The sequence below is a fragment of the Gopherus flavomarginatus genome, chromosome 5 (genome assembly GCF_025201925.1).
Source record: "Gopherus flavomarginatus isolate rGopFla2 chromosome 5, rGopFla2.mat.asm, whole genome shotgun sequence".
In the NCBI taxonomy this organism is placed as follows: Eukaryota; Metazoa; Chordata; order Testudines; family Testudinidae; genus Gopherus; species Gopherus flavomarginatus.
Window position 1 is genome coordinate 7192626 of NC_066621.1, and position 26718 is coordinate 7219343.

General features: G+C 54.2%; 1 protein-coding gene and 1 long non-coding RNA gene across 12 annotated transcripts; both read left to right on the forward strand.

The window, feature by feature from the left end:
* On the forward strand, positions 1-26241 carry SLC43A3 (solute carrier family 43 member 3). 9 transcript variants are annotated; one of them, XM_050954324.1, is made up of 15 exons: positions 4-98; positions 6268-6419; positions 7050-7164; positions 11069-11307; positions 11839-11968; positions 14147-14193; positions 15162-15238; positions 19364-19456; positions 20694-20833; positions 21939-22084; positions 22778-22960; positions 24246-24365; positions 24627-24832; positions 25082-25205; positions 25610-25708. In XM_050954324.1, coding segments are annotated over exons 2-15 (1626 nt in total). In that variant the 5' UTR covers positions 4-98; positions 6268-6415; the 3' UTR covers positions 25612-25708. The 9 variants fall into 9 exon arrangements, with proteins under 9 accessions (XP_050810282.1, XP_050810281.1, XP_050810278.1 ...); XM_050954321.1 differs by having other exon boundaries at positions 5-98; positions 25630-26241; XM_050954322.1 differs by having other exon boundaries at positions 5-98; positions 24281-24365; positions 24646-24832; positions 25630-26241.
* Positions 22974-23727, forward strand: LOC127051737 (uncharacterized). 3 transcript variants are annotated; one of them, XR_007774581.1, is made up of 4 exons: positions 22974-23174; positions 23271-23300; positions 23398-23445; positions 23543-23727. It is a non-coding gene; the product is annotated as an uncharacterized LOC127051737 (long non-coding RNA). The 3 variants fall into 3 exon arrangements; XR_007774579.1 differs by having other exon boundaries at positions 22974-23300; XR_007774580.1 differs by having other exon boundaries at positions 22974-23300; positions 23591-23727.
* Positions 26242-26718: the final 477 nt, after the last annotated feature.

Sequence of the window (26718 nt, forward strand, 5' to 3'; positions counted from 1 at the left end):
GGAGGAAGGAGAGGGTGTGCCCTGGAGTTTCTTGGCTGTGCTCTCGTGCTGTTGGTAGTCCAGTGCCAACACCCCCACTCCTGAGCTGGTGACCCACGGTGAGTCTCCCCATGCACCTGCTCTGTGAGGGGCCCATCCCCACACTGAGCCTGCCAGAGGTTTGCAGAAGGAGGGGCAAGAGTAGAGGAGGGGGCTGCTGGTTGTGCAGGGGTCAGGTAGGCTGTGTCCCTCTGGCACTGCTGCCCTTTCGCCTGACACTCTCCACCCCAGATCTCACAAGTGCCCAGCCAGGCACCTGGGGCACAACACAGGACTGGGTGGATGCGGGGAGGGGCAGGGGAGTGGGGGGCTTTGGAAATACTTAGCTGATGACGTGGCTTAGGCTATGTCTCCATGTCTACACTATGGACCTTCCCGCGGCACCGGTGAAACATATGTCGATCAAGGGTGTGATTTTTCACACACCTGAGTAACAAAGTTTTACGGACAAAAATGCTACTGTGGACATAGCCTAAGAGAAAACAGATGCATTGTGAGCGATGTGGGGGGAGGGGTGGGTGGCTCTGGCTGCTGCTAAGGATGAGTGACTCAGACAGTGGGGGAAGGGCATGGAGAGTCAAGGGGGGAGAGGGGGGAGGCATTACTGCTCAGGAGGTTCCCAGATAAGAAAGAAAGAAAGAAAGAAAGAAAGAAAGAAAGAAAGAAAAGAGTGTGCATGAGATAGATAAGGTGTATGCAGATAGATTGATAGAGATATCTGCACATAGATAGATGGGTGCATGCAGATTGTTCGATAGAGGAGTATATGCAGATAGATATGTGTGTATGCAGATGGATGGATGGATGGATGATGGAGTGTTGCAGGTGGATGGGTAGATAGGGTGTTGCAGAAGGATAGGTAGATGGGATGTTGCAGAAGGGTGGATAGATGGGGTGTTGAAGATGGAAGGATGGATAGATGGGGTGTTGTGGATGGATAGATGGGGTGTTGCGGATGGATGAATGGATAGATAGGTTGTTGCAGATGGATGGATGGATAGATGGGGTGCTGCAGAAGGGTGGATAGACGGGGTGTTGTGGATGGATGGATGGATGGATGGATGGGTAGATGGGGTGTTGCAGATGGATGAATGGATAGATGGGGTGTTGCAGATGGATAGCTGGGGTGTTGAGGATAGATAGCAGAAGTGTTGCAGATGGATGAATGGATAGATGGAGTATTGCAGATGGATAGATGGGGTGTTGCGGATGGATAGATGGGGTGTTGCAGATGAATGAATGGATTGATGGGGTGTCTGCATAGATAGATGGGGTGTTGGGGATGGGTAGATGGGGTGTTGCAGATGGATGAATGGATAGATGGAGTGTTGCGAATGGATAGATGGGGTGTTACAGATGGATGAATGGATAGATGGGATGTTGCGGATGGGTAGATGGGGTGTTGCGGATGGATAGATGGGGTGTTGCAGATGGATGAATGGATAGATGGGGTGTTGCGGATGGGTAGATGGGGTGTTGCAGATGAATGAATGGATTGATGGGGTGTCTGCATAGATAGATGGGGTGTTGGGGATGGGTAGATGGGGTGTTGCAGATGGATGAATGGATAGATGGAGTGTTGCGAATGGATAGATGGGGTGTTGCAGATGGATGAATGGATAGATGGGATGTTGCGGATGGGTAGATGGGGTGTTGCAGATGAATGAATGGATTGATGGGGTGTTCTGGATAGATAGATGGGGTGTTGCGGATGGGTAGATGGAGTGTTGCAGATGGATGAATGGATAGATGGGGTGTTGAGGATAGATAGCTGAGGTGTTGCAGATGGATGAATGGATAGATGGAGTATTGCAGATGGATAGATGGGGTGTTGCGAATGGATAGATGGGGTGTTGCAGATGGATGAATGGATAGATGGGGTGTTCTGGATAGATAGATGGGGTGTTGCAGATGGATGAATGGATAGATGGGGTGTTCTGGATAGATAGATGGGGTGTTGCGGATGGGTAGATAGGGTGTTGCAGATGGATGAATGGATAGATGGGGTGTTGCGAATGGGTAGACAGGGTGTTGCAGATGAACGAATGGATTGATGGAGTGTTCTGGATAGATAGATGGGGTGTTGCGGATGGGTAGATGGGGTGTTGCAGATGGATGAATGGATAGATGGGGTGTTGCGAATGGATAGCTGGGGTATTGCAGATGCATGGCTAGATGGAGGGGAATGTATGGAGTTGGTAGATGAGCAGGTAAGTGGGAGAGACACCAAGGGAGGGCTGGGTTGCAGGTGGAGCAGGGCAGCCAGGCCACGCCTTGGTCAGTGCCTTGGTGCCATCATCCTCCCAGCCCCCACCACTGGGACGCTTGCTGACCCTGTGCCCCAGCCAGGGCAGATGGGGAGGGGCAGTTGGCCCTTGTGTCCCTGCCCCATGTGTGGGAACTCAGACTCCCTGGGAAGTGGAGAGGACACCCCGGGGTTTGTGTCTGTCTAGCGTGGAGCACGTGTAAGGGCAGAGAGCAGTGATGCCTAGTGACCCACCTAGGGAGTGGGGGGCTGGCAGCCAGCTGGTCCCGACACTGCCATTCCTCCCCCAGGGCAATGCATGCTGTGTCTCTTGGGCTGTGCCAGGGCGGAAGGCTGCTCCTTTCAGGGAAAGCTGGGGGTTGCGAGTTGGGTGGGCATTCGCCCTGGGGCAAAGCAGGGCCCCTGGTAGTGACAGCAAGGCAGAATCCTGGGAGCACATACTGCAGAGAGGTCGGGTTACACAAGCGACATGTCACATGTATGCTGCATGGGTTGGTATTAGGCACTGTATGTGGCTGCTGTGTTACACATAGAGAGATTCCAAAGCGAGACAGGACCGTTGTGATCATCTAGTCTGACCTGGATAACACAGGCCAGAGACCTGCACCCAAATCATTAGAAACCAGCTCCTCTTGGCTGAAAAATCGTCAGTGATGGAGAATCCACCCTGACCCTTGACAGGCTCTATCTATCTATCTATCTAATCTCTACACACTTTGCACAGCTGTTGTGTCGCACACAGGCTGCACACTTGTCATGTTACACATTCATGTGACATTGCACATACACATTTCATAGGGTTGTATTGCACATACTGCAAGGGGGAATGTCACACACACTGCCTGGTTGTCATGTCACACACATCCATGTGACATGTCACACACACATTGCACGGCTGTTGTGTCGCACACATGCTGCATAGGGTCTCATTGCACGTGTGACACCTCACACACATACTGCATGTCAGTCATATCACACACATGTGACATCTCACATGCTGCACGGGAGTCATGTGTAACACCTGACAGGTGCTGCATGGCATACGTGTCTGACACATGCATGACACCGCACACCCACTGCATGGCAATTGTATCACACACATATGTGACATCTCACACAGGCTGCATGGCAGTTGTGTCACATGTGCATGACAACTCACACAGGGTGCATAGGGGGGTCAAGTCTGAGAGGGATCTGGTCTTCACTCCAGGGTGTGTAGCCTGGAGTGAGACAGCCCTTGATTGTGCCTCAGTTTCCCCTTCGGGAAGTTGAGGAGCAGGCACATTCCCAGGGGATGTGGCTTCATGCATGGGGGAAGGGAGAACGCCTGGCGAGTGGCATGTGGCGCTGCCATAGAAATGCAGATGATTATTTATAACATTTCCCACCACCCACAGCTGAGAGGAACAGGCTTCAGTACAACAACGTGCCATTAGTGAGTCACCCGTGCACCCCCAGTCTAGAGGCCAGAGCTGGGGAAGACTGTCACCTAGGGGCTGGGACATCTATCTATCTATCTATCTATCTATCTATCTATCTATCTATCTATCTATCTCCAGCCGCCCCATCTATCTATCTATCTATCTATCTATCTATCTATCTATCTATCTATCCACCAACCTCTTCCTACCCCCTAGTGTATATACTGTGGTCAGACACTGTGGTGATGAGCCTCATATGAAGGGAGGGAGACAGATGGGAAGAAAGAGGGTGTGTGTGGGGCTGGATGGATAGACAGAGAGTGAGTACGGGACCGGTGCAGAGTGTGGGGTTGGAAGCTATGGATGCAATAGACGAACAGAAAGGTGGAAGGCTAGCGGGTGCATATGGGATAGAGGGTGAGGTGATGGGTGGGTGGGTAGCAGGGCATCCTGTGACCCCTCTCCCTGGCACTATGGAAGCACATTCCAGCCCTGCCCTGCTCCGGTCCCTTTGAGTCGCCAGGAGCTCTGCAGGCACAAATAGCTGGTTTTCCGCCGGGCCCCGTCCTCCTGGCATTGATGATCTCTGTGTTCGTGCTGCGTTGCTACATCACATGAGCCCTCAAGCAGAGATCACAAACCGCACTGTGTGGGTGCCCCTGCCTGGATTCCCACCAGCCTCCTGGTCACACCCCTGCACACGGATTCCCCGTGATTGGGGCTCATGGAAATGCTCAGGGTAAACAATTCAGTGGGAACAAATTGTTGGGACCTGAGGGCATCCGCCACTTGGCTGCTGTTTCTATATCAGTAGCACCCAGATATCAGAGTCCCATTGTGCCAGATGCTACACCGACACACAGCGAGAGACAGGCCCTGCTCCAGCTGAGATCACAGCCCCATTGTGCCAGGCACTGCACAGACACAGTGAGAGTCATGCCCTGCCCCAGGTGAGATCACAGCCCCGTTGTGCCAGGTGCTGCACCAACACACAGTGAGAGTCAAGCCCTGCTCCAGCTGAGATCGCCCCGTCGTACTAGGCACTGCACTGCACAAACACAATGAGAGTCAGACCCTGCCCCAGGTGAGATCACAGCCCTGTTATGCCAGGCGCTGCCCAGACACACAGCGAGAGACAGGTGCTGCCCCAGGTGAGATCAGGGCCCTGTTGTGCCAGGTGCTGCACCAACACACAGTGAGAGACAGGCTTTGCCCCAGCTGAGATCAGGGCCCCTTTGAACCAGGAGCTGCCCAGACACAGTGAGAGTCAGGCTCTGCCCTAAAGAGCTCACACTCCAAATAGCCAAGGCAGATGGGGAAACCAAGGTACAGAGCAGGGCAGTGACTTGCTCACAGTCACCCAGCAGAGGCAGGACTAGAACCCAATCTCCTGAGCAGCAGGCTAGTGATTTAGTCCCTGGGCTGTTCTGCCCCTAACCCCCAGCTCTGTCTCTACGATCCCACCGGAGTCCTGGAATGTTGAGTCCGAGTCACCCTGCCAAGGGGCTCCAGGCCTGCAGCGCCCTGTGGGAACTGGTCCCTTGGGGATGCCATAAATCACTGCCCGTGGCCCTGTCCCAGAGTTACCCCTGCGTCCTTCCTAGCTCAGCATTAAAATTCTGCTGACAGGATTGTTCTTGCCAGTACTCAAGGTGCTGGCTCCTGCGCCCGGCCAGCACCGGCCAGTCCCTTATTGCCTCCAGAGCACAGCCTGCTCAGGGCGAGGCTCCGATTCTTGGCACTGAGGGGCAGGGAGTAACCCGACTGGCTACCCCTCAGCCTGGGCACAGTGCCAGAGCCCCCAACACAGCCCAGGATGGGCAAAGAAGCACAGCGAGAAGGAGGGGGGAGGAGCGTGGGAGATAGAGAGGGAGGCTTTTATAGGTTCCCTGATCCATATCCCACATTTTCCCCACCTCCCCAATCATCTGTGCTGAGCTCAGCACGTGTCCCCTACTGAGCCCCTGGCTCTGTGCAGGTGGCAGCTAATGCAGCCGTCCCTGCCGGGGAAGTGATATTTGCTCTGACCCCCCCAGGCCTCCCACTAAGTGGGGGGAGCTCTGGGATGGGGGACTGGGAGAAACCCAAATGGTTCAGTAGGGGGCACACTCCCCTCAGAGTCAGTGCAGACCTGAGAGCTAGGGGGCGCTGGGCTTGAGGGAGCAGGGCAGGGTCTCACTAGGGGGAGCTGTCAATGCACAGTCAGTGCTGACTCCAGTGCCCCAGTGCGGTGCTAGGGGGCGCTGTGCTGCAGTGAGCGTGTCAAGGGCTCAGTGGGGTGTGCTGTCCTCACACAGTCTGTGCTGACCCCAATGCCCTAGTGTGGCACTAGGGGGTGCTGTACTGAAGGGAGCAGGGCAGAGGATCAGTAGCGGGTGCTGTCCTCACACAGTGTTAATCCCAATGCTACCAAGGTCTCTTGAACTTTCCAAGGGCATGGAGGATCCAGTGGCATTTTTCACAAGACCTCCCCCCATGCACTGGCCTGTTTCCCACAGGGTTAATTCTAATTTGCCATATTCAATTTCCCTGTGGTTCCAGCTGGACGCATCCAGCCTTCAGCTCTTGTGCGCTGTTTCAGTGCCACTTCTGCATCCCACCCCAGAGGCAGCTGCACCGCTGCATTGGGCAAGGAACCCCTGCATAAAGAGCTGATGTACCCTACCCCAGATGTGGTATCCCTGCAGTGATGGGTAAGGGATCTCTGTATAAGCATCTGCTACTCCCCACCCCAGAAGTGGCTGCTTTGCAGTGCTCGGTGAGTGATCCCTGCGTGGTGATGTGCTGTGGCTGGTAAACAGCTGCCACTGCTCACCCCATAGGCAGCCATATCTCAGCACTGGTCAAGAGAGTCATCTACAAATAGCTGCTACACTCCACCCCAGTGGTAGCAACATCTCAATGTTGGGTGGTGGCTCTGTCTGTAAACAGCTGTTATGCTCCATAAGAATATAAGAGAACATAAGAGCTGACACACTGGGTCAGACCATAGTCCATATTGCCAGTGTCCTGTCTCTGACAGTGGCCCATGCTAGAGCTGCAGGGGGATTGTACAGAAAGCAGCAAAGACTGAGTGATCCACCCCTGTCTTCCACACCTAGCTTCTGGCAGTCAGAAGTTTAGGGACACTGAGAGCATGGGCTGGCGTTCTTGACCATCTTGGCTAATAGCCATTGATGGATCTATCCTCTGTGAACTTAGCTTTTCTTTTCTGAAGGCAAGTGTACTTTTGGCCTTCACTGCATCCCACAGGTTAGTTGTGCACTGCGTGAAAAGGTCCTGCCTCTTGTTTTTATTAAACCTGTTTGTGATGTTCCCTTCAGGTGTTATCTGGACCGGTGATCTGCTAGGTCACTCCAATCCTGGACTCTGGGAGCCAGCCTCATCCTGCTCTGCTGTGAGAACCCCCGCTCCTGGGCTGTTCACGCATAACCTCTGGCAAGTAAGCTGCTCCTTGGATTGTGCAACCGAATGACACGAGCCAATATCTCTGGTCCCAGACTCAACCCTAGGAACCTGCAGTGTCCAGTTCTGCCCATTGGACGCTGTGAGCTTATATGAGTTCATCAATTTAACAAAGAAATTGATATGTACCAGGCTTGTTATCCCAAGGAGAGTCACTGACACGCTTCAAACCAAACATGCTGCTTCAGGTAGAATAGACAAAACAAATTTATTAACTATAAAGATAGATTTTACGTGATTATAAGTCAAAACATAACAAGTCAGATTTGGTCAAATGAAATAAAAGCAAAACGCATTCTAAGCTGATCTTAACACTCTCAGGGCCCTTACAAACTTAGATGCTTCTCACCACAGGCTGGCTGGTTTCTCTTCAGCCAGGCTATCTCCTTTGATCAGTGCTTCAGTTGCTTTGTGTGGTGTCTGTAGAGGTAGGTGGAAGAGAGAGAGTGCATGGCAAATGTCTCTTCCTTTTATCCTGTCCTTTCTTCCTCCTTGGCTTTCCCCCCGCTCCCTTCAGAGTCAGGTAAGCATTTCCTCATCGCAGTCCCAACCTGGCCAAAGGAAGAGGGGCTTCTCACTTGAGAGTCCAACAAATTCTTTTGTTGCTGCCTAGGCCAGCGTCCTATGTTCCTGTGAGTCTGCGTAGGTTTGTCCCATACCTGCCCTGATGAAGTGTGACCTGCCCCTCTGTTCTTGGAGAGTTTTTGCCTGGGCCTGCTTTAAGCCATGAGGACACATTTTCAGCCTCATAACTATATACATGAAATTATAACCTATAACATTGCTATAACATTACTATAACAATTACTATAACATCATTATAATGACCATGCTCAGTGCATCATGAGCCTTTTCTAAGACACCCAACATGACAAACTTTGCATTGGATACCACACAATCATTTTATAAAGGTGAACATGGGGGTGCAGGGTGTTCCCCTAAGGTACAGAGTCACACTATTGCCTGCTAATTTCACTGGGTGACCCCAGTTTCTGTATATGTAAAGGGTTAATTAACAGTGCACCATTCATGATTTTATAGACCTCTCTCATATCCCCTCTGAGTTGTTTCTTCTAAGCTGAACAGCCCCAGTCTTTGTATGGAAGCTGTTCTATACCCATGATCATCTTTGTTGCCCTTCCTTGAACCTTTACCAGTTCCATGCATTCCTTTTGAGATGAGGCCACAAGACCTGGACACAGTATTCAAGCTGTGAGCACACCCTGGGTTATACAGTGGCGTTATGATATTTTATGTCTTATTATCTATCCCTTTCCTCATAGTTCCTAACATTCTGTTAACCGTTTTGATCCCTGCGGTGCACTGAGTGGACATTTTCAGAGAACTATCCATGATGACTCCAGGATCTCTTTCTTAGGTGGTAACAGCTAATTTAGACCCCCTCTTGTTGTAGGTATAGGTGGGATTACATTTTCCAGTGTGTATTATTTTGCACTTATCAGTGTTGAATTTCATCTGCTATTTTGTGGTCCAGTCACCCAGTTTTGGGAGACCCCTTTGTAATTCTTCACAGTCAGTGTTGGATGGAACTATCTTGACTATTTTCGTAACATCTGCAAACGTTGCCACCTCTCTGTTCACCCCAGTTATTGATCCATGAGGGGACCTTCCCTCTTAGTCCTTGGTTACCTTATCAAAGGTAAACTGAAAATCCACGTACACTATATTGTCTGGGTCACCCTTCCCCACGTGTTTGCTGCTCCCCTCAAATAATTGTAGTAGATTGGTGAGGCATGATTTTCCTTTACAAAAGCTGTGTTGACTCCTCCCCAACAAATTGTGTTCATCTGTGTGTCTGGTAATTCTGTTCTTTACTAAAGTTTCAACTATTTTACCCTGGTACTGAAGTTAGGTTTAGTGGCCTGTAATTGCCAGGAGTGCTCTGGAGCCCTTTTTAAAAATCAGTGTTACATTAGCTATCCTCCAGTGATCTGGGATAGAGGACGATTTAAGCAGTAGGTTACATACCGTAGTTAGGAGTTCTGCAGTTTCATATTTAAACTCCTCCAGAACTCTTGGGTGAATCCTATCTGGCCCCGGGGCCATTACTTTTTAATTTATCAATTTGTTCCCAAACCTTCTCTATTGACATCTCAATTTGGGGCAGTTTCTCAGATTTGTCAGCTAAGAAGCATGGCCCAGGTGTGGGATTCTCCCCCACATCCCCTGTAGTGAAGACTGATGCAGAGAATTCATTTAGCTTCTCTGCAATGACCTCGTCTTCGTTGAGTGCTCCTTGAACCCCTCTGTTGTCCAGTGGCCCCATTGACTGTTTGGCAGGCTTCCTGCTTCTGGCGTACTTAAAACTTTTTACTGTTAGTTGTTGCATCTTTAGCAAGCTGCTTCTTAAATCCTTTTTTGGCCTGTCCTGTTAGACTTTCACATTTTCTTTGCCAAAGTTTATGCTCCTTACTTTTGCCGCTAGAAGTCTCCATTACTCTGCTGTTTAGCCCTCCTACCATCTGTTTGGATCTGGAGGGGCATTTTGTCTGAGCCTCAAGGATGGTGTTTGTAAGTATCTCCATGCAGCTTGCAGGCGTTTTACCCTTGGCACTGCTCTTTTCAATTTCCATCTAACTACCATCCTTTGTAAAGTTACGTTGTTCCCCTTTGTAAAGTTACGTATGAGTATGGTGGGTTTTTTTGTATTTTCTCCCCTACAAGGCTACTACATTTAACCATGTTATGGTCACTATTACCAAGTGGTTCAGCTGTATTCACCCCTGGGGTCAGATTTTGTGTGCCACTGAGGACTAAATCAAGAATCCTCTTTCCCCTTGTGGATCCCAGGACTAGCTGCTCCAAGAAGCTGTCATTTATAGTATCTATAAACTTTATCTCTGCCAGGGGCGGCTCTAGACATTTTGCCACCCCAAGCATGGCGTCATGCTGCAGGGGGCTCTCTGCAGCTCGCTGGTCCCGCGGCTCCAGTGGACCTCCCGCAGGCGTGCCTGCGAAGGGTCCGCTGGTCCTGCGGCTTTAGTGGAGCTGCGGGACCAGCGGACCCTCCGCAGGCATGCCGCTGAAGGCAGCCTGCCTGCCGCCCTCCCGGTGACTGGCAGAGTGCCCCCCGCGGCATGCCGCCCCAAGCACGCGCTTGGCGTGCTGGGGCCTGGAGCTGCCCCTGATCTCTGCATCCTGTCCTGGGTGACATGTACCCAGTCAATACGGGGAAAGTTGAAATCCCCCATTACTATTGGGTTTTCTGGTATTTTAGCCTCCCTGATGTCCCTGAACATTTCACAGCCATATGGTGGGTAGTATATCCCTACTGCCGTACTCCAATTGTTTAAGCACGGAGTGTCTAGCCATAGAGATTCTGCAGAACTGTTTGATTTGTTTAAGATTTTTACTTTATTTGGCTTGGTGCTTTCTTTCCTGTACAGTGCTACTCCCCCACCAGCATGACCAGCTCTCTCATTCCTGTATATTTTGTACCCTGGTATTTCTGTGTCCCAGTGGTTAGCCTCATTCCATCAAGTTTCTGTGGTGCCTGTTACATCAATAGCCTCCTTTAATGCCAGGCACTCAGGTTCACCCAGTGTTTAGATGTCTAGCATCTGTGTATAAGCACTTGTGCATGTTGTCTATATGCAGTTGCTTGCCTCCATGTGTTGTGTTTAAATGGGATGCTTACATTTGACTGTTCCTCATCTGGAATTTACCAACTTCTTTCCTCGACTCCATATTAGGATATAGGTTTCCCCCTGAGGCAGCTGCATCTCAGTGTTGGGTGGGGGAACCCTGTATTAATATCTGGTCCACCCCCTTCCCCAGAAGCAGCTGCATCTCAGCACCGGGTATGGGCTGTCTCTGCAAAGTGTTGACCTCCTGGAGTGTCTCTTTGTGGTTCCAGGCTCAGAAAGGGACCCTTCCAGGAGCAGAAGGGAAGCGGGCAGGGTGCCATGGAGGAGCAGGGTGTGAGACTGGCCAAGCGGCTGGGCACACTGCTCTCGGGCCTGCTGGAATGCATGTGCTTTGCTGGCGTCATCTTCGGCTGGGCCTCGTTGGTGTACGTGCTGAAGGACATGCACTACTTCGAGGAGCTGTGTGTGCCGGCAGCTAATGGCATGGGCAATGGCACGCAGGGCCCAGGTATGGCGGGGGGCAGCACTAGAGTGGCACCGGGGAGCGCTGCAGGGGAGTGGGTGGATGCTGGAGGGAGGAGGAGCAGCAATGCAGGGCCGGGGGGATGGGGGATGTCCTCATCTCAGGTGCTGCACCAGGGCCAGAAGGCTAATGAAAATATGCAAATAATGCAACACCCTTATTTGCATATCAGGACTATGCATTGTCTCATTTGCATATTCCTAAATTAAGATTTCTTCCCTTTCTGGTTCCCTACCTTGAGCTCCCCCCCCGGCTCAGTGCCACCCATTTCCCCTAGACACCCTCTTGGGCCATGGGTGAGGTGAGGAGAGGGTATTGGGGTTGGGGGATGTGTGTATGGGAGGGGATGGGGTGTCAGGGCAGGGGGTCCATGTTTGGGAGTGAATCCATGTTAGGGTCCCGTATGAGTGTTGGGATCCAGGTGGGGGGTCTATGGGTGTCAGAATCCATGAGGGGCATGTGGGAGCTGTGGAGCTGGGTTGGTCAGTTCAGTGTCTCAGGCCATGCTCTCCCCAGACTGCCGGGCACAGGATGAGCAGCTGTCACTCGTCTTCACCATCGGCTCCTTCATGAACAACTTAATGACCTTCCCCACCGGCTACATCTTTGACCGCTTTGGCACCATGCCGGCCCGCTTGCTGGCCATGTGAGTGTGGGGGCGGGGGGCCCCAGGGATCCACCCTGTGGGACCCTCCCGCTGGCCCCCTACCCCACTCCCACTGCGACCCTTACCCCCCTCCACTGGGACCCTCCTCTTGGATCCCTCCCCTGAATCCCCTGAACTGCATCCCCTCTGGGACCCCTCCCCTAGGATCCCTGGGGACCTGGAGGTGGGGGATGGGATGCTCTCCCCTCGGAGCCAGACCTTATTTCCATGGGTTTGGCTCATGCGTGTGTGGGGAATAAACCCCATGGAATCACAGGGAGGGGAGAGGTCCCCTGGGACAGGATCCCCCATCCCTCCCCACTCTTTCTTTCTATGGTTGTTTCTCTTCCTCACTCTCCCCACAATGCGGTGACAATGGGGGACACCAAGCAGGGACCATGCCTGGCCCAGGTTATCCAGTGAACTCATCCGCCTCTCCCGGCAGCGGCCTACCTGGGCCCACGGATCAGTGCCTGTAGCAGCAAGCCCCTCAGACCACACCCCCCAGCACAACCCCCGACCACTACTTTCACAGGGTCAGCCCCCCCAGCACAGCCCCTCCCCACAGCTGGGACTGGTGGTTGCCAGCTGTCCCTTGTCCTTAGGGCTCCAGGGCACCTGTAGCTCATTCGTTTCTCCTTGGCTGAGTTAGTGTCTGTTAATGGGCCAAGGGCTAAGCCTGTATGCAGCTGGGCCAGGGGACACTGGTGCAGCTGGCTCTGGGCTCACTCCCCTGCACCCCAGAGCATGGCCAGCAGGCTACTGCTGAGTTTGCACAAGAGCCCAGAAGGAAGTGCTCGCTGCTTGCTTCCCGCAAGCTGTTCCCTCCCGTCCTTGCTGCAGAGCTGGGACTGCTGCTTCCGGGGCTCTGCAGCTCCAGTACCTCCCGCTCAGCTGAGCTCCCTCACCAGGACTCTGTGGGCCAGCCCCACAGCCCATGGCAGTCAAAGCAAAGGCCTGCTGCCTGGGCTGACATACACCCTATCCGTACATCCATCTATTGATATACACTCCATCCATCCATCCATCGACATACCTTCCATTAATCCATCCACATACCCTCCATCGATCCATCTACATACACCCCATCCCTCCCTCCCTCCCTTCCTCCACATACACCCCATCCATCCACTTACACCCAATTCATCCATCGACATACCCTCCATCAATTGATCGATCGATCTCCATACACTCCATCCATCCATCCACCCACTTACACTCCCGCCATCCATCTATCCATGCATCTACATACACCCAATACATCCATCTATTGACTACACCCCACCCATCCATCCATCCATCCATCCATCCATCCATCCATCGACATAGCCTCCATTGATCAATCGATCTACATACACCCCATCTATGGATCCATCTATCTATCCAATCCAGGAAGGGCACTAAATGAGGGGAGGTCTGCCCAGGTATATTAACCAATCAGGCTCTATCATTCTAATCCTGGTGCTGTGCTTAGACGGGGGTAACTCACTGTGGGATCTGGTTCTTCACTCTTTAGAGTGATGCAGTACTGGAGTCAGTCTCCCAGTGCAGACAAGCTGGCTGGCCCGAGCCCCAGTGTTCAGGACCATGCTGTGGCCTTTTGTGCCCTGGCTGCCAACACCCAGCAGTAGCCCCCTGTCCCCAACCCAGCTCTGCCCCGACCACCTTGCAGTGTCGCCTGTTCCATCCCTTGCACCAGCGTGCCTTGCCGTGCTCCCCCCAACCCACTCTTACTGCTCCCAGCATTCCCTGGGGTGCAACCAGTGTTTGTGGTGTCCGGTCTGCAGCTCCTGGTTCGGCTTGGGCCCTTCTCCCAGCCCTGTCTCCTGCCCTCCACCACCTTGACTGTGGGGTTAAATCCTGCCACTGTCCCCCATCCTTCCCTGCCCACTCTCCTCCTCCCCCTCCCTTCCTGACTTCCCCTGCATCCCTGTCCCACCATCACCCCCTCCCCATCCTCCTCCTTCCTTCCACTCCCCCTCTCTGCCCCCCATTGCACCCCAAGTGTCTAGCTCCCCACTGTCTACCTCACCGCTGCGTTCCACTAGCCCCTCCCTTGCTCCCCCCACCCCTGGAGTTGCAACTCCCCCATGTGGGACAGAAGCCACAGTAGAGAGGAGGTGTTCTCTGCCCCCCTTGGTTGCTCCCCCAGCATGGCCCTGTGTTTATGTGTTTCAGATCCCTCTACACCAGCGGCACGCTGCTTATTGCCTTCTCCACGGCAGGTGAGGCCTCTGCCTGTGGGCGCGATGGGGCAGGGCACCTCCTGATGGCCTGGGCTGGGGTTGGGGCACCAAGCAGGGTGGGGCTCTGCCCCTCATGGTAGCACTGGGGGGACCCAGCCCTTCTGTGTGGAAGCACCCCCACTGGGCTGGGAACTCTGCCTCTGCTTGTGACTGGGCGCAGTTCTGCCTCCTGCTGGGCAGAGAGAGCCAGTCCTGATCCACCATGGTTTGGAGACCCCTCTGGGCGAGTGTGGCTGGGCACCTACCTTGTGTGTGTGTGTGTGTATGTGTGACATTCGCTGGGGCTTGTTACGAGGCCCGACAGTGTGTGTGTGTGTGTGTGTGTGTGTGTGTGTGTGTGTGTGTGTGTGTGTGTGTGTGTGTGTGGCTTGTCATAGGGCCCAACAGGGTGTGTGTGTGTGTATGTGTGTGTGAGACACTTGCTGGGGCTTGTTACAGGGCCCAACAGGGTATGTGTGCGTGTGTGACAGAGAGAGAGATACTCACTGGGGCTTGTTATGAGGCCCAATTTTGTGTGTGTGTGACACTTGCTGGGGCTCGTTATGAGGCTCGACAGGGTGTGTGTGTATGTTTGTGTGTAACACTCTCTGGGGTTTGTTATGAGGCCTAATTGTGTGTGTGTGTTTGTTACCCTGCATCTTTTTATGAGACCTGACTCTGTGTGTGTGTGTGTGTGTGTGTGTGTGTGTGTGGACATTCACTGGGGTTTGTTATGAGGCCGGATGGGTGTGTGTGTGTGCTACACTTGCTAGGAATTGTTATATCTCATGATTGTACGTGTGTTACACTCACTGGAGTTTGTTAAGAAGCCTGATAGTGTATGTCCTTGTGTGTGTGCATGTTGCACTCGCTGTCTGTGTGTGTGCCCAGTGCCTTGGCGTGTATGGTATATGGTGCGTCTACGGTGTGCTGCTCCCTGACGTGCGGTGCTTGTGTGTCCCCTGCAGCCACGGCGCTGATCCTTTTCCCAGCTATGTGTCTGCTCTCCATTGGCGGGATTCTCCTCATCCTCACCAACATGCAGGTCTGACCCTCCCACGCCCTCCGTCTGGGCTTTCCTGGGGGTGCCAGCCATGGGGCGAGAACTGCCCCAGGCAATGGCCGAGTGATCTCTAGCTGGGCACTGAGGAAGGGGCCTACTGAGAGGGGGCGGGTTTGCTGCCTCCTATTGGTCCCCCTGGGGAGAGCAAGGCTGGATTGATGAGATTGGAGGCCCAGGGCTAATGGATTTTAGAGGCAATCAACAAGTCCTGCACATGACTGAATAAGGGCTAGGATGGGACATGCACCCACCCCGATCTGGGCGAGGTTCAGGAGCTCCTCTGGCCTCACGTGCTATTGGATCGGCCCAGCTGCAGAGCCCGAGGCAGCAAGGTTAAAAGGGGAGCTTGGCACAGACGGGGCTGCAGCCAAGAGGAAAAGTAGCTTTCTCTTGCTACAGAGCGGAGAAAGGGAACAGCTGACAAGCTTCTGCTGCCCACTGGGATGTAGGAAATCCAGAGTAAGCTCATCACCACAAGACACCCAGGGTCCAGCTGTGCTGGACCCTCATCTATTAATCAGACCTTTATAAAGAGCCTCAGAGACTGAACGTCCCCTGAAGTGGGAGACCCCCACAGGGGAGAATTCAGGAAAGCTGGAGTATGGTTCCCAAGTGGAGGGAGAACTTTGGAAAAGGAGGGGACACTGAGATGGCTCCAGAGAAAGGCCCACCCAGTTGTGACACAGAAAGAAAAGCGAAGATGCTGAGCAGGGTACGTGCCACCTGGATAAACACAGAACAAAGCGAGTCAAATGAAAGGCTGAACATTTCAACTGACATCTTGCGAGCTTTAGGTGCCGCAAAATTCAGCGATTGTACCTTCAGACGGCAGCGTGCAAAATGCATTCCCTTCAGCTGCCACCATAGCGAGAGCTCTGGGCTTTGCTTCTGCCATCGTTGGCAGAAGATGATTTTCTATGAAGGCAAGCGTTGAGAACGCTCGCTCTGCTCTGCAGCTGGCAATGGGCACAGCCCAATACAGCCTCAACATAATGCAAACAGTAGGGAAGATGTTACTCAGGCCTTGCTCATGCAAAAACGTGATGATTTCAGGAGCATACTCATCCTGCACTTCACAGTATCTTACAAACGCTGAATGCTCCATTTCGTGGACAAGCTGAGGCTGTAGATCATTTGTGTAAGTGTCGAGCAGGGCTGGCATGCATGACAGTTCAGCATAACATTCACTTCTTCTTTTCAGTTCCCAGCTTAGCTTGTGGAGGAGAGGAGAAAGCACTCAACTTCCGATTTCCTCCTTCCTCACTTTTGCCATCTGGAAGTATTTGTGTTACAGTGCATTTGTGGTTTTCATGAAGGACTCATCACCTTCACTTCCCATTTCTTTTCGCTTGCATCTCAAAATAGTCAAACTGAGATCGGAAGCTTGTGGCAAATTCTTGCAAGGAAGGCAGCAAATGAACAGCAATGACAAGACCCAGGCCTTGCTTTTGAATCCTTAGGCTAGTTTTGTCCAACCTTTCTAATATCCCATTCCACAGGGTACTCATAAGGTGCAGATGGTTGCATTTCCCTTTGAGTTCCACTGTTTTCCTCGGTGTTGTCCATTGTTCTTTGAAACAACATTGAATGTCCTCAGGGTCCACTACACTGCTTTACAAGATTCAGCCTGACAGGACCAGCTCGTTTTTGGCAGGGTTTCGAGGACAAGGAGAATTATTTGGTCACTCTTAGTAAGCTTCTTGCACAGATGCTGCCATCGCCTGGGCGATGCCGCAACAAAACAAAGAACATTTAATTTCTGAACAAAACAGAGAAAGTTTATGGCTCTCATGCAAGCATCAATGCTACAGTTCCAACTATGTTCAGAGAATGAGCTGTGTGTGGCACCTACCCAACTAGTGGGCTTAGTCTTTTGATCTGAGCTTGAAGACCTTCATACTTTTCAGACCTGTAACTTGCATTATCTTTGGCTTGACCTCTGCAGTTTTCAAGAGCAGTGTTGTTTGTGTCCAATAAAGACTCCACGGGCTGGAAGAGTGACTTTGCTATGTGGCTTTTGATGAGTATAAACCCAACAAGATGCTCATATCTGGCACTGTGTAAGCTATATCGGACAATAACAGATAACTGTTCAAAGTGAGTGATAGCAGGACTTGAACCTGTGATCAAAGAGTAGTATTTGGCTTCTTTGACTTCACTTATAATGAATTTCAAAACCTTACATCCCATTGGCTCAATGAACTCATTGCAGATTGTTTTCAACAAGTAGGATGTTTCCATAGCGTTTAACTCACTCATGTAGACACAGATCGTATTTGGGCAAAAGCTTCAAGAATCCCTCGATACTTTCCATTTTCAGGAGAGCCGGTAATGTCCCTCCTTCCTCCAAATGTTAAACCACTTTCAGTGAGAAGCTTAATTGTCACAACAAGCCTTAAAACTTCCCTCCAGGATGCAGTTCAAAAATAGCACCGACCTTCCTCCATACGCTGCGTGCAAAACTCCTCCATTATCAAAGGCTATTTATCCAGATCTTCGTTTATCTTAATGGCCACTTTATTCGCCTTATCACGACTTGTCTCTCCGCCTTCTGTTCGGACAGGTGGTAGGAAAAGTGGGTCTTCTCTTTCATCATGACATTTGTCCTGGATTTCAGGAACGCTTGTCTTTTCTTTTGACCTCTCCTGAGGGAGCAAGTTCATAGCCATAGCTTCACTGTGATTATCATTTTTGGAGCAAGCTGGTCCAGCATCTTTGGAAGATGATTTTGAAGTCGTGCTAGCAAAGAAACAGCTGTGTACATTTGGGTAACTTGCTTACAGTGTTCTCTCTTTCTAACTTAGCGTTCCTTCTCAGACGTGACCTCCACCGTGCAGTGCTACCATTAGCAGCCAGAAACCAGCGATTAGTGCCACCAATTCACACCCCTGTCTCCAGCAACTGAAAGTCTGAAAACAATTAATTAAACTTGAAGTGTGAAAGCTTCAGAAATAGGGACAAAATCAGTGTCAGCAGAGGCCACCAATGATTGTTTTGTTCTTTTTTGTGTTAGCACGAATCCGATAAAAACCCCACTTATATATAGTGTATAGAATCAGATCCCCCTGCAGAAAAGCAGAGAGCTGGGGGTGAGGGCATCCTCACGGGAGCAGATGCCCCAGCTCCAGCTGCCCTGCCAGAACTGCTGCCAGTTGAGTAATGGAGGCAGAAAACAGGCCCTCCTTTAGCCCGGCTCCCTAGAGACCTTAGCCCCCATAGCACCCCCAGCCTGGCTCCCTGGGGGATCTTCAACCCCTCAGTGCCCCCCTCAGCCCAACTCCGCAGGGACACCATATCCCATAGTGCCAGTCCCACATCCCAGCCTCCTGGGACAAACCTGACCCCGCAGAGTCCCCCAGGAGCTTGCATCTCAGCTCCCCAGGCAACCCAGGCCACATGGTGCCACCCTCCCCAATCCAGCTCCCTGTGGGTCCCAGACCCCCTAGTGCTCAATCAGCCCCCAGCCCATGCTCCCTGTGGCCCGGCAGGATTGGGGTGCCCTGGGCGATGTTGATGATATGAGTCAACAGTGTGCCTTTGTTGCCAAGAATGCTAACGGCATTTTGGGCTGTATAAGTAGGAGCCTTGCCAGCAGATCGAGGGATGTGATCATTCCCTTCTATTTGACATTGGTGAGGCCACATCTGGAGTACTGTGTCCAGTTTTGGGCCCCACACTACAAGAAGGATGTGGAAAAATTGGAAAGAGTCCAGCAGAGGGCAATTAAAATGATTAGGGGGCTGGAGCACATGACTTATGAGGAGAGGCTGAGCAAACTGGGATTGTTTAGTCTGCAGAAGAGAAGAATGAGGGGGGATTTGATAGCTGCTTTCAACTACCTGAAAGGGGGTTCCAAAGAGGATGGAACTAGACTGTTCTCAGTGGTACCAGGTGACAGAGGTGGTTACCTAGGGAGGTGGTGGAATCTCCTTCCTTAGAGGTTTTAAGGTCAGGCTTGACAAAGCCCTGGCTGGGATGATTTAGTTGGGGATTGGTCCTGCTTTGAGCAAGGAGTTGGACTAGATGACCTCCTGAGGTCCCTTCCAACCCTGATAGTCCATGATTCTATGATGATTGGGTGTGTCGGGGGGGGTATTGTTCCTCCAGGTGGGGAACCTGTTTGGGAAGCACCGTTCAACCATCATCACCCTCTACAATGGAGCCTTCGACTCGTCCTCCGCTGTCTTCCTTGTGGTCAAGGTGAGCCCCTAGGCCCTAGCTCCGGGATCCGGGAAGAGAGGAGGTGGCTGGAGGAGACAGCAATAGGGAGGGTGGGAAGGGTGGGGCAGACCACTTCCTGGAAACCCCAGCTCTGCTCCATGGTGGCCGAGGGCAGGATTAAAGGTGCAGGTTTAGGGTCCATTAAGCAAGGATTTCCTTAGATACAGCCACCTCCTAAACCTTGTGACACGCAAATGTTCAGGTTCTTCTCACCCTTCCTGCACGCCCCTGGGATTCGCACTGCGTTCCGATCCCCCCCAGACTGGCCTTTTTTGGACAGGATTGAGCTCAGTCAGCACCCAGCCGCAGCTGAGATCTGGGCCCCATTGTGCCAGGCTTTGCACACACACACACACAGAGCGAGAGACAGGCCCTGCCCCAGCTGAGATCAGGGCCCTGTTGTGCCAGGCGCTGCACACACACACAGTGAGCGACAGGCCTGGCCCAGCTGAGATCAGGGCCCCATTGTGCCGAGGGCTGCATAGACACACAGTGACAGACAGGCTCTGCTCCAGCTGAGATCAGGGCCCTGTGGGGCTGGGCACTTCATAGATCCTAGCTGTGGAGATTCCCACTGCTTCCATGTTCTTTCCCTTGGCTTTGGCTGTGAGTTGTTCCTCTTCTCACATCTCCCCTCCAGGCCATGTGCTGCCACGGGGTTTATGTGTTGCATGGGAACAACCAACCTGAGGTTGTGTCTCTGCAGCGAGGGCCCGCTGAGAGAAATAATCCTGTGATGATCTTCCAGCCCTGTGCTGAGACGTATGAAGGGAGCCTGAGCCACTCGGGAAGCAGTCCATTGCTGGGCTGTTGGCATGAGGGCAGGATGAAGTGTGGGTGTGGTTAAACCACGGGTTTGGAAATCAGGCCATGTGGGTGCTATTCCTGGCCTTGTCACTGACACACGAGGGGCAGGGGCAGGTTGAGTCAGTTCCCCTCCCTGTACCTCAGTTTCCACTTTTCTGTTTAGACTGTGAGTTTTTCAAGGCACGGGATGTCCCTTGCTATGTGTCTGCGTCGGGCCTGATCTCAGTGGGGGTCTGTGCAGGGCCTGGCACAACAGGGGCCTGGGTCTCGGTGGGGGTCTGTGCAGGGCTTGGCACAACGGGGGCCCCGATCCTGGCTGCAGCCTCTGGGAGCCACCCTAAGAACAATGCAGGTCACTGAATCCAGGTTGGCCCCGTATGCACCCACTGACAACATCCTTCACCCCCAGCTGCTGTACGAGCAAGGCCTGACCCTGCGAGCCACGTTCCTCTTCCTCTCGGCCTGCAGTGCCTGGCACCTGACCCGCACCTTCTTCCTGATGCCTAGGTGGCACATCCCCTACCCGCTGCCCCCAAGATACGCATATGGGTGAGTCACCCTCCCCCCCGCTCCAGTCCCCCATCTGCCTCCCATGGGCCCCTCTGTCTCCCATGGGCCCCCTGCCCCATGGGTCCCTCCATCCCCAATCTGCCTCCTGTGGGGCTCTCTGCTCCCCATGGGCCCCATCACCCCTCATCTGCCTCCAATAGGTGTCTTTGCCCTGTCCATCCCCCATCTGTGTCCCATGCGCCTCCTTGTCCCCACATCTGCCTCCCGTGGGCCCCTCCACCCCACATCTGCCTCTTGTGGATCTCTCCATCCCCCATTTGGGCTCTCTGCCCCCCCATCTGCTTCCCATGGATGCTGCCATAGCAGTCTGTCTCGTAACCCCACTGCACCCTTGCTGCCCTCTCTCAGGGAACAGGCTCTGCTGGGTAAATGGGGCTCAGCCCCATGGCAGCAGTGGGTGGTGCCGGACCCCTGGAAGCGATTCTCCCCTGGCCCCTAGGCCATGCTGCCTCGGGGCTGCTCCTGTGCTGCAGGGGAGCACCGGTGGGTGCTGGGAAGCCTCGGCTCTTGCAGGGCCGGTGCAACCATTTAGGCGACCTAGGTGGTCGCCTAGGGAACTAGGATTTGGGGGGTGCCATTTTCTTTGGCAGCGACCGCGGCGGCAGGATCTTCGGTCACTCCGGTCGCCGTCGGCATTTAGGCGGAGGGAGCTGGGGCAGGGAAGCACGGGGAGGGCCGCCTGCAGCTAGTAAGGGGGGCGCGGCACGCAGGGGAACCGCTCCGTGCCCCAGCTCACCCCTGCCCCTAAGCTGATTGGCGCCGCAAGCCTGGGAGGTGGGAGAAGTGAAGCAGCGATGGCGTGCTCGGGGTGCTCGGGGTGCTTGTGCTCGTGCATGGAGCAGGGGTGAGCTGGGGTGGGAGGGTGCCTCAGGGCGGAGGGTAGGGGGTGGGGAGCACCTCAGGGTGGGGCGCGGTGCGGGGGGAGGCTGCAAGGTGGAAGTTTCGCCTAGGGCGCGAAACATCCTTGTACCGGCCCTGGGCTCTTGCATGGGGGTTGCTGGTCCCAGTAGTGGGCCTGGGTGGGTGCTGTCTTTGGCCCTGCCCCGGGCTGTGGTGGGCGGTGATTGGCTCGCTGTGTCCACAGGCTGAGGTGCCGGAGGCAGGGGTGCTCCTACCGTACCCACGAGGAGCAGTGGCCAGGCCTGGGCGATGGAACCCACGAGCCCAGCGACCCGTGCTCGGAGCCAGGCCCGGGAGGCACCGATGCCGGCAAAGCCCCCATGGGCAAAGGTAGGGCTGGCCAAGTCCCCTCACCGAATTCGTCCTCTGCCTCCTGGGGCCCCACCGAGCAAGCCCCCCAAATCCCCCTCTATCCCTGCAGCACTCATGACCTCCAGTGAGCCCCTCAAATTCTCCCCCACCCTTGAATCGCCCCATGACTTCCGGTGACCCCCCCCCCAATGCCCCTCCACCTCCAAAGTGCCCCATGGCCTCCAGTGAGCCCCTCACAGATCCACTGGTCTGGTGCTCTGGGAGAGTCCCTGGAGGACCCTGCCCCCTTTTAGGCTCCCACTCTGTCACTGGGGTAAGCCACTCAGCCCCACTGCCTCTGGGGAGCAAACCTCAGCGCCTCCAGCACCCCTGCTGCAGGCCACAAGCTCCCTTCGGTGACTCCACCTGCGATGGATGCAAGGAGAGCCCTGTGCCCCCAAGGGGAGCAGGGCAGCCTCCCCAGCCTCTGCAGGGACTAGCCTGTGCTGCGACATCTGGAGAGAACGGAAAGTTAACGCAGGGGCCAGCTTGAGCAGCCCCAGCCCTCCGACCCTGCTCTTGGCCCAGTCCAGGAGAGACTCCAGCTCCCACATTTAGCCATGTCTCTCTGGATCGCCTGGGCACAAGCCTCCACTCTGAAACTACACCCTTCTCCCACCCCATCCCCTCCAGACCTAGGGCTAATCCTGAGTGCACTATGTCCATCCCCAGGAGAGTCAGGGGCCGGGCCAGGCCATGGAGAGCCCCCTGGCATGTCTTTCCGGGCCTGTGTCTTCTCCAAGCTCTTCTTCTGGCACCTCATGTGGCTATCGGTGATGCAGCTGCGGCACTACCTCTTCATTGGCACCCTCAACCCCATGCTGGAGCACCTGGCTGCCCACGACACCGCGCTAGGTACGGGGCACCCAGCCTGCCACAGCTGGGGGTATGGGGGAAGGAGGAGAACGGAACAATAGGGCAGGCAAAGGAGAAGAGAGATGGTCTAGGGAAGGACAGAGGGAATGGAGCAGGAGGGGATGGAGAGAGATGATCGAGGGAAGGATGGAAGGAAGGAAGCAGGTGGGGGTGGAGAGAGATGATCAAGGGAAGGTCAGAGGGAATGGAGCAGGTGGGAATGGAGAGAGATGACGGAGGGAAGAACAGGGGAATGGAGCAAGTGAGGATGGAGAGAGGTGATGGAGGGAAGAACAGGGGAATGGAGCAGGTGGGGATGGAGAGAGATGATCGAGGGAAGGTCAGAGGGAATGGAGCAGGTGGGAATGGAGAGAGATGACGGAGGGAAGAACAGGGGAATGGAGCAAGTGAGGATGGAGAGAGGTGATGGAGGGAAGAACAGGGGAATGGAGCAGGTGGGGATGGAGAGAGATGATCGAGGGAAGGTCAGAGGGAATGGAGCAGGTGGGAATGGAGAGAGATGACGGAGGGAAGAACAGGGGAATGGAGCAAGTGAGGATGGAGAGAGGTGATGGAGGGAAGAACAGGGGAATGGAGCAGGTGGGGATGGAGAGAGATGATTGAGGGAAGGATGGACGGAAGGAAGCAGGCGAGAGTGGAGAGAGATGATCAAAGGAAGGTCAGAGGGAATGGAGCAGGCGGGGATGGAGAGAGATGATGGAGGGAAGAACAGGGGAATGGAGCAGGCTGGGATGGAGAAAGATGATGGAGGGAAGGACAGAGGGAATGGAGCAGGTGGGGATGGAGAGAGATGATGGAGGGAAGGACAGAGGGAATGGAGCAGGCAGGGATGGAGAGATTTTGTAGGTAAAGTTAGGGGTGGGATGGAGCTGGAGTAGGCAGCGGTGTCTCTGAGCTGGGCTGTTCTGCCCCCTGCTGTCTGATGAATGGATTGTACTTATTGGTGTGGATGGGGTGAGGAGAACTGAAGGGGGGAATGGGGCAGGCTCCAGAGGAGGGGAGGGAGGCTGGAATAAGTACAAACCCTTGGCCCTTCCTGCCCAGCATCTCAAATGACCTGACGAGGTTGGTACTATTGTCACCCATGGGAAACTGAGGCAGGGGGAGGGGCAGTAGCTTGGCCAAGGTCACCCAGGGCTGGGTGCGGGACCCAGGAGTGCCTGGCCAATGCAGGCCACCCTCTCGTCCAGTGGATCAGGAAGTGAACAGGAGGTGTGGGGTGAAGTCTCAAGCATTATGCCTTGCTCTCTGTCTCTGTCCCCAGTAAGCACCTACACCAATGCCTTCGCCTTCACCCAGCTCTGTGGGGTCCTGTGCGCCCCCTGGAATGGGCTCATCTTAGACCGACACAAGCGTGGGAGGAGCAAGGATGGCAGTGCCAAAGGTAATCACCCCATCTGTCACCAGCTGCTGGACCCAGCTCTGCCCGCTGCTGCTCCTGCCGGTGCCCATCCAGGACCCTGGTGCTGTGAGCTTCCCTGCAGCTGTTTCTGTCCGGGACCGCGGTGCTTAAAGCTTCCCCACAGCATTTCCCATCTGGGACCGCGGCACAAACGAGCTTCCCCACAGCAGTGCCTGTCTGGGACCCTGGTGCTGCGAGCTTCCCTGCAGCAGTGCCCCATGCCTCTCCCTTCCCTCTTGCCAGTGTCTCTCCTGTCTGTCAGGTGGCTCGGACTCCCTGGCCGACCTGCGCTCCTGCGTCCTGTCGCTGGCTGTGACAGTGCTGCAGTGTGTAGCCTTCTCGGTGTGCGCCTCTGTGCCAGTGCTACCCGTGCAGTACGCCACCTTCATCCTGCAGGTGCTGAGCCGCTCCTTCCTGTACGGGGGCAACGCCGCCTTCCTGGCCATCGCGTGAGTCACCCGGGGGCACAGGCTGGGGGGAGGGAAGATCCTAGACATGGAGGGGGCAGGGGGCTACCAGTGGGGCAGGGGTACAGAGCTGGGCTGGAGGAAATGGAGGGGAGGGTTGGCAGGGCACAGAGATGCCCTGCAATGGACAGTGGGGTAGGGTACACCTCTGGCCTGTCTCACAGCAGTGCCCTCCCCCCTCATCTGTAACACTGTCCCCCCCCCCCCCCCCACTGGGTCGGCTCTCCACAGGTTCCCGCTGGAACATTTCGGGAAGCTTTATGGGCTGGTGATGGGCCTGTCAGCCGTGGTGTCACTCCTCCAGTACCCCTGCTTTGCACTCATCAAGGGACCGCTCAGCGACGACCCCTTCTATGTGAGTGTCCTGTCCCATCTGGGGCCTGGGGAGCTTCATCAACACCCTGCAGTGAGAGATGGGGGGTGCTTCTTACAGGGCCGGGGGGGAACTTTATTGACACCCCGTAGTGAGAGACGAGGGGTGCCCCTTACAGGGCCTGGTGGGGAACTTTATTAACATCTAGCAGTGAGAGATGGAGAGTGCCCCATTCAGAGCCTGAGGAACTTTATCGACACCCCACAGTGAGAGACAAGGAGTGCCCCATCTGGGGCCTAGAGAACTTTATTGCCATCCTGCAGTGAGAGTTGGGGTGCCCATACGGGTCTTGAGGAACTTTATTGACATCCTGCAGTGAAAGACAGGGGATGCCTCATACCAGACTTGGGGGAACTTTGTTGACCCCCACTTTCTGTGCTGTTCAGAACCTGATTTTACCATCCAGGTGAACATTGGCCTCATCATCGTCATCCTTCTGGCCTTCGTCAGTCCGCTGGTGGTGCTGCGGGAGTGCCAGCGCCGGGAGAGGGAGCAGGAAAAGCAACATGTTGACTCACTCTCCCTGACCCTGACAAAGGCTGAGGTGGAGTCCTCCATCTGACCACCCCCAGCAGGGATCTTCAGGGGCTGCTCCCCCGAAAAGGGAATGAGGAAAGAGAATTAGGAGTGCAGGCTGAGCCCCAGCCAATCCCCAGCTGTGTCCCTCCAGCCCAGCATTGTCACCATCAGCTCCAGCCAGGCACTCGGTTCTCTCCAGCAGCAGGGTGGTGGGTCATGTTGGGTTATTTTTAAAGATACTTGATTTTCTAGGTTTTTGTATAGCCCGATCAGTATAAATCCAGCCTTTCCCTCTCCCTGCGCCCAGTGTGCACGGCAGGGGGAGTGGGGGCGGGAAGTGTATTATAGTTCCCCTTATCGGCAGGGTTTATTTCAATCCCCTCATTTCCTTCTCTTTTACTGCAGAGATTTTATTTCTGTGCTTCTTTGTAAAAGTGAGGGAATGGGACACCCCGGGGCCTTCCTTCCTGAAATCACATAAACGCTAACGAGGAACTAACCCAGCTCTGCACTTAGCCTTCTCCAGAGGTCACCAGAGGCCCCTGGCCTGCTCTGCCTGGCTTGTCCCCATCTTGTCTGACTGCCTGAACCTCCCCCAGCGCCCCCCAAGGGGCTCCAGCATGGCTTATTGTCTGAGACAGAAGTCAGGTTTTAATTTGGTGCCCCCAGGCACTGGAGAACCCACCATCCCAGGGGAAGAGGACACAGGAGTTAGATACCCTCCATGTTAAAAACATGCCCCCTGTTCCTGGTCTGAATCTGGTGCATGCCCGTGCCCAGCGCCTGCCAGACTGAAGAGCCTCTGCTGTGAGAAATCTCCTCCCAGCGACGGCACGCACAGACCAGGTGCAAGTCCCCTCAAAAGCTTCTCTTGGCTGAATGAAATGGCTGGCACTTCCTGACTGCGCAGCCTATGGCAGGGTTGCAGCCTGGGCGTTTCTGAGCCCTTTGCTTGCTGGGAATGTCCCGGGGGCGG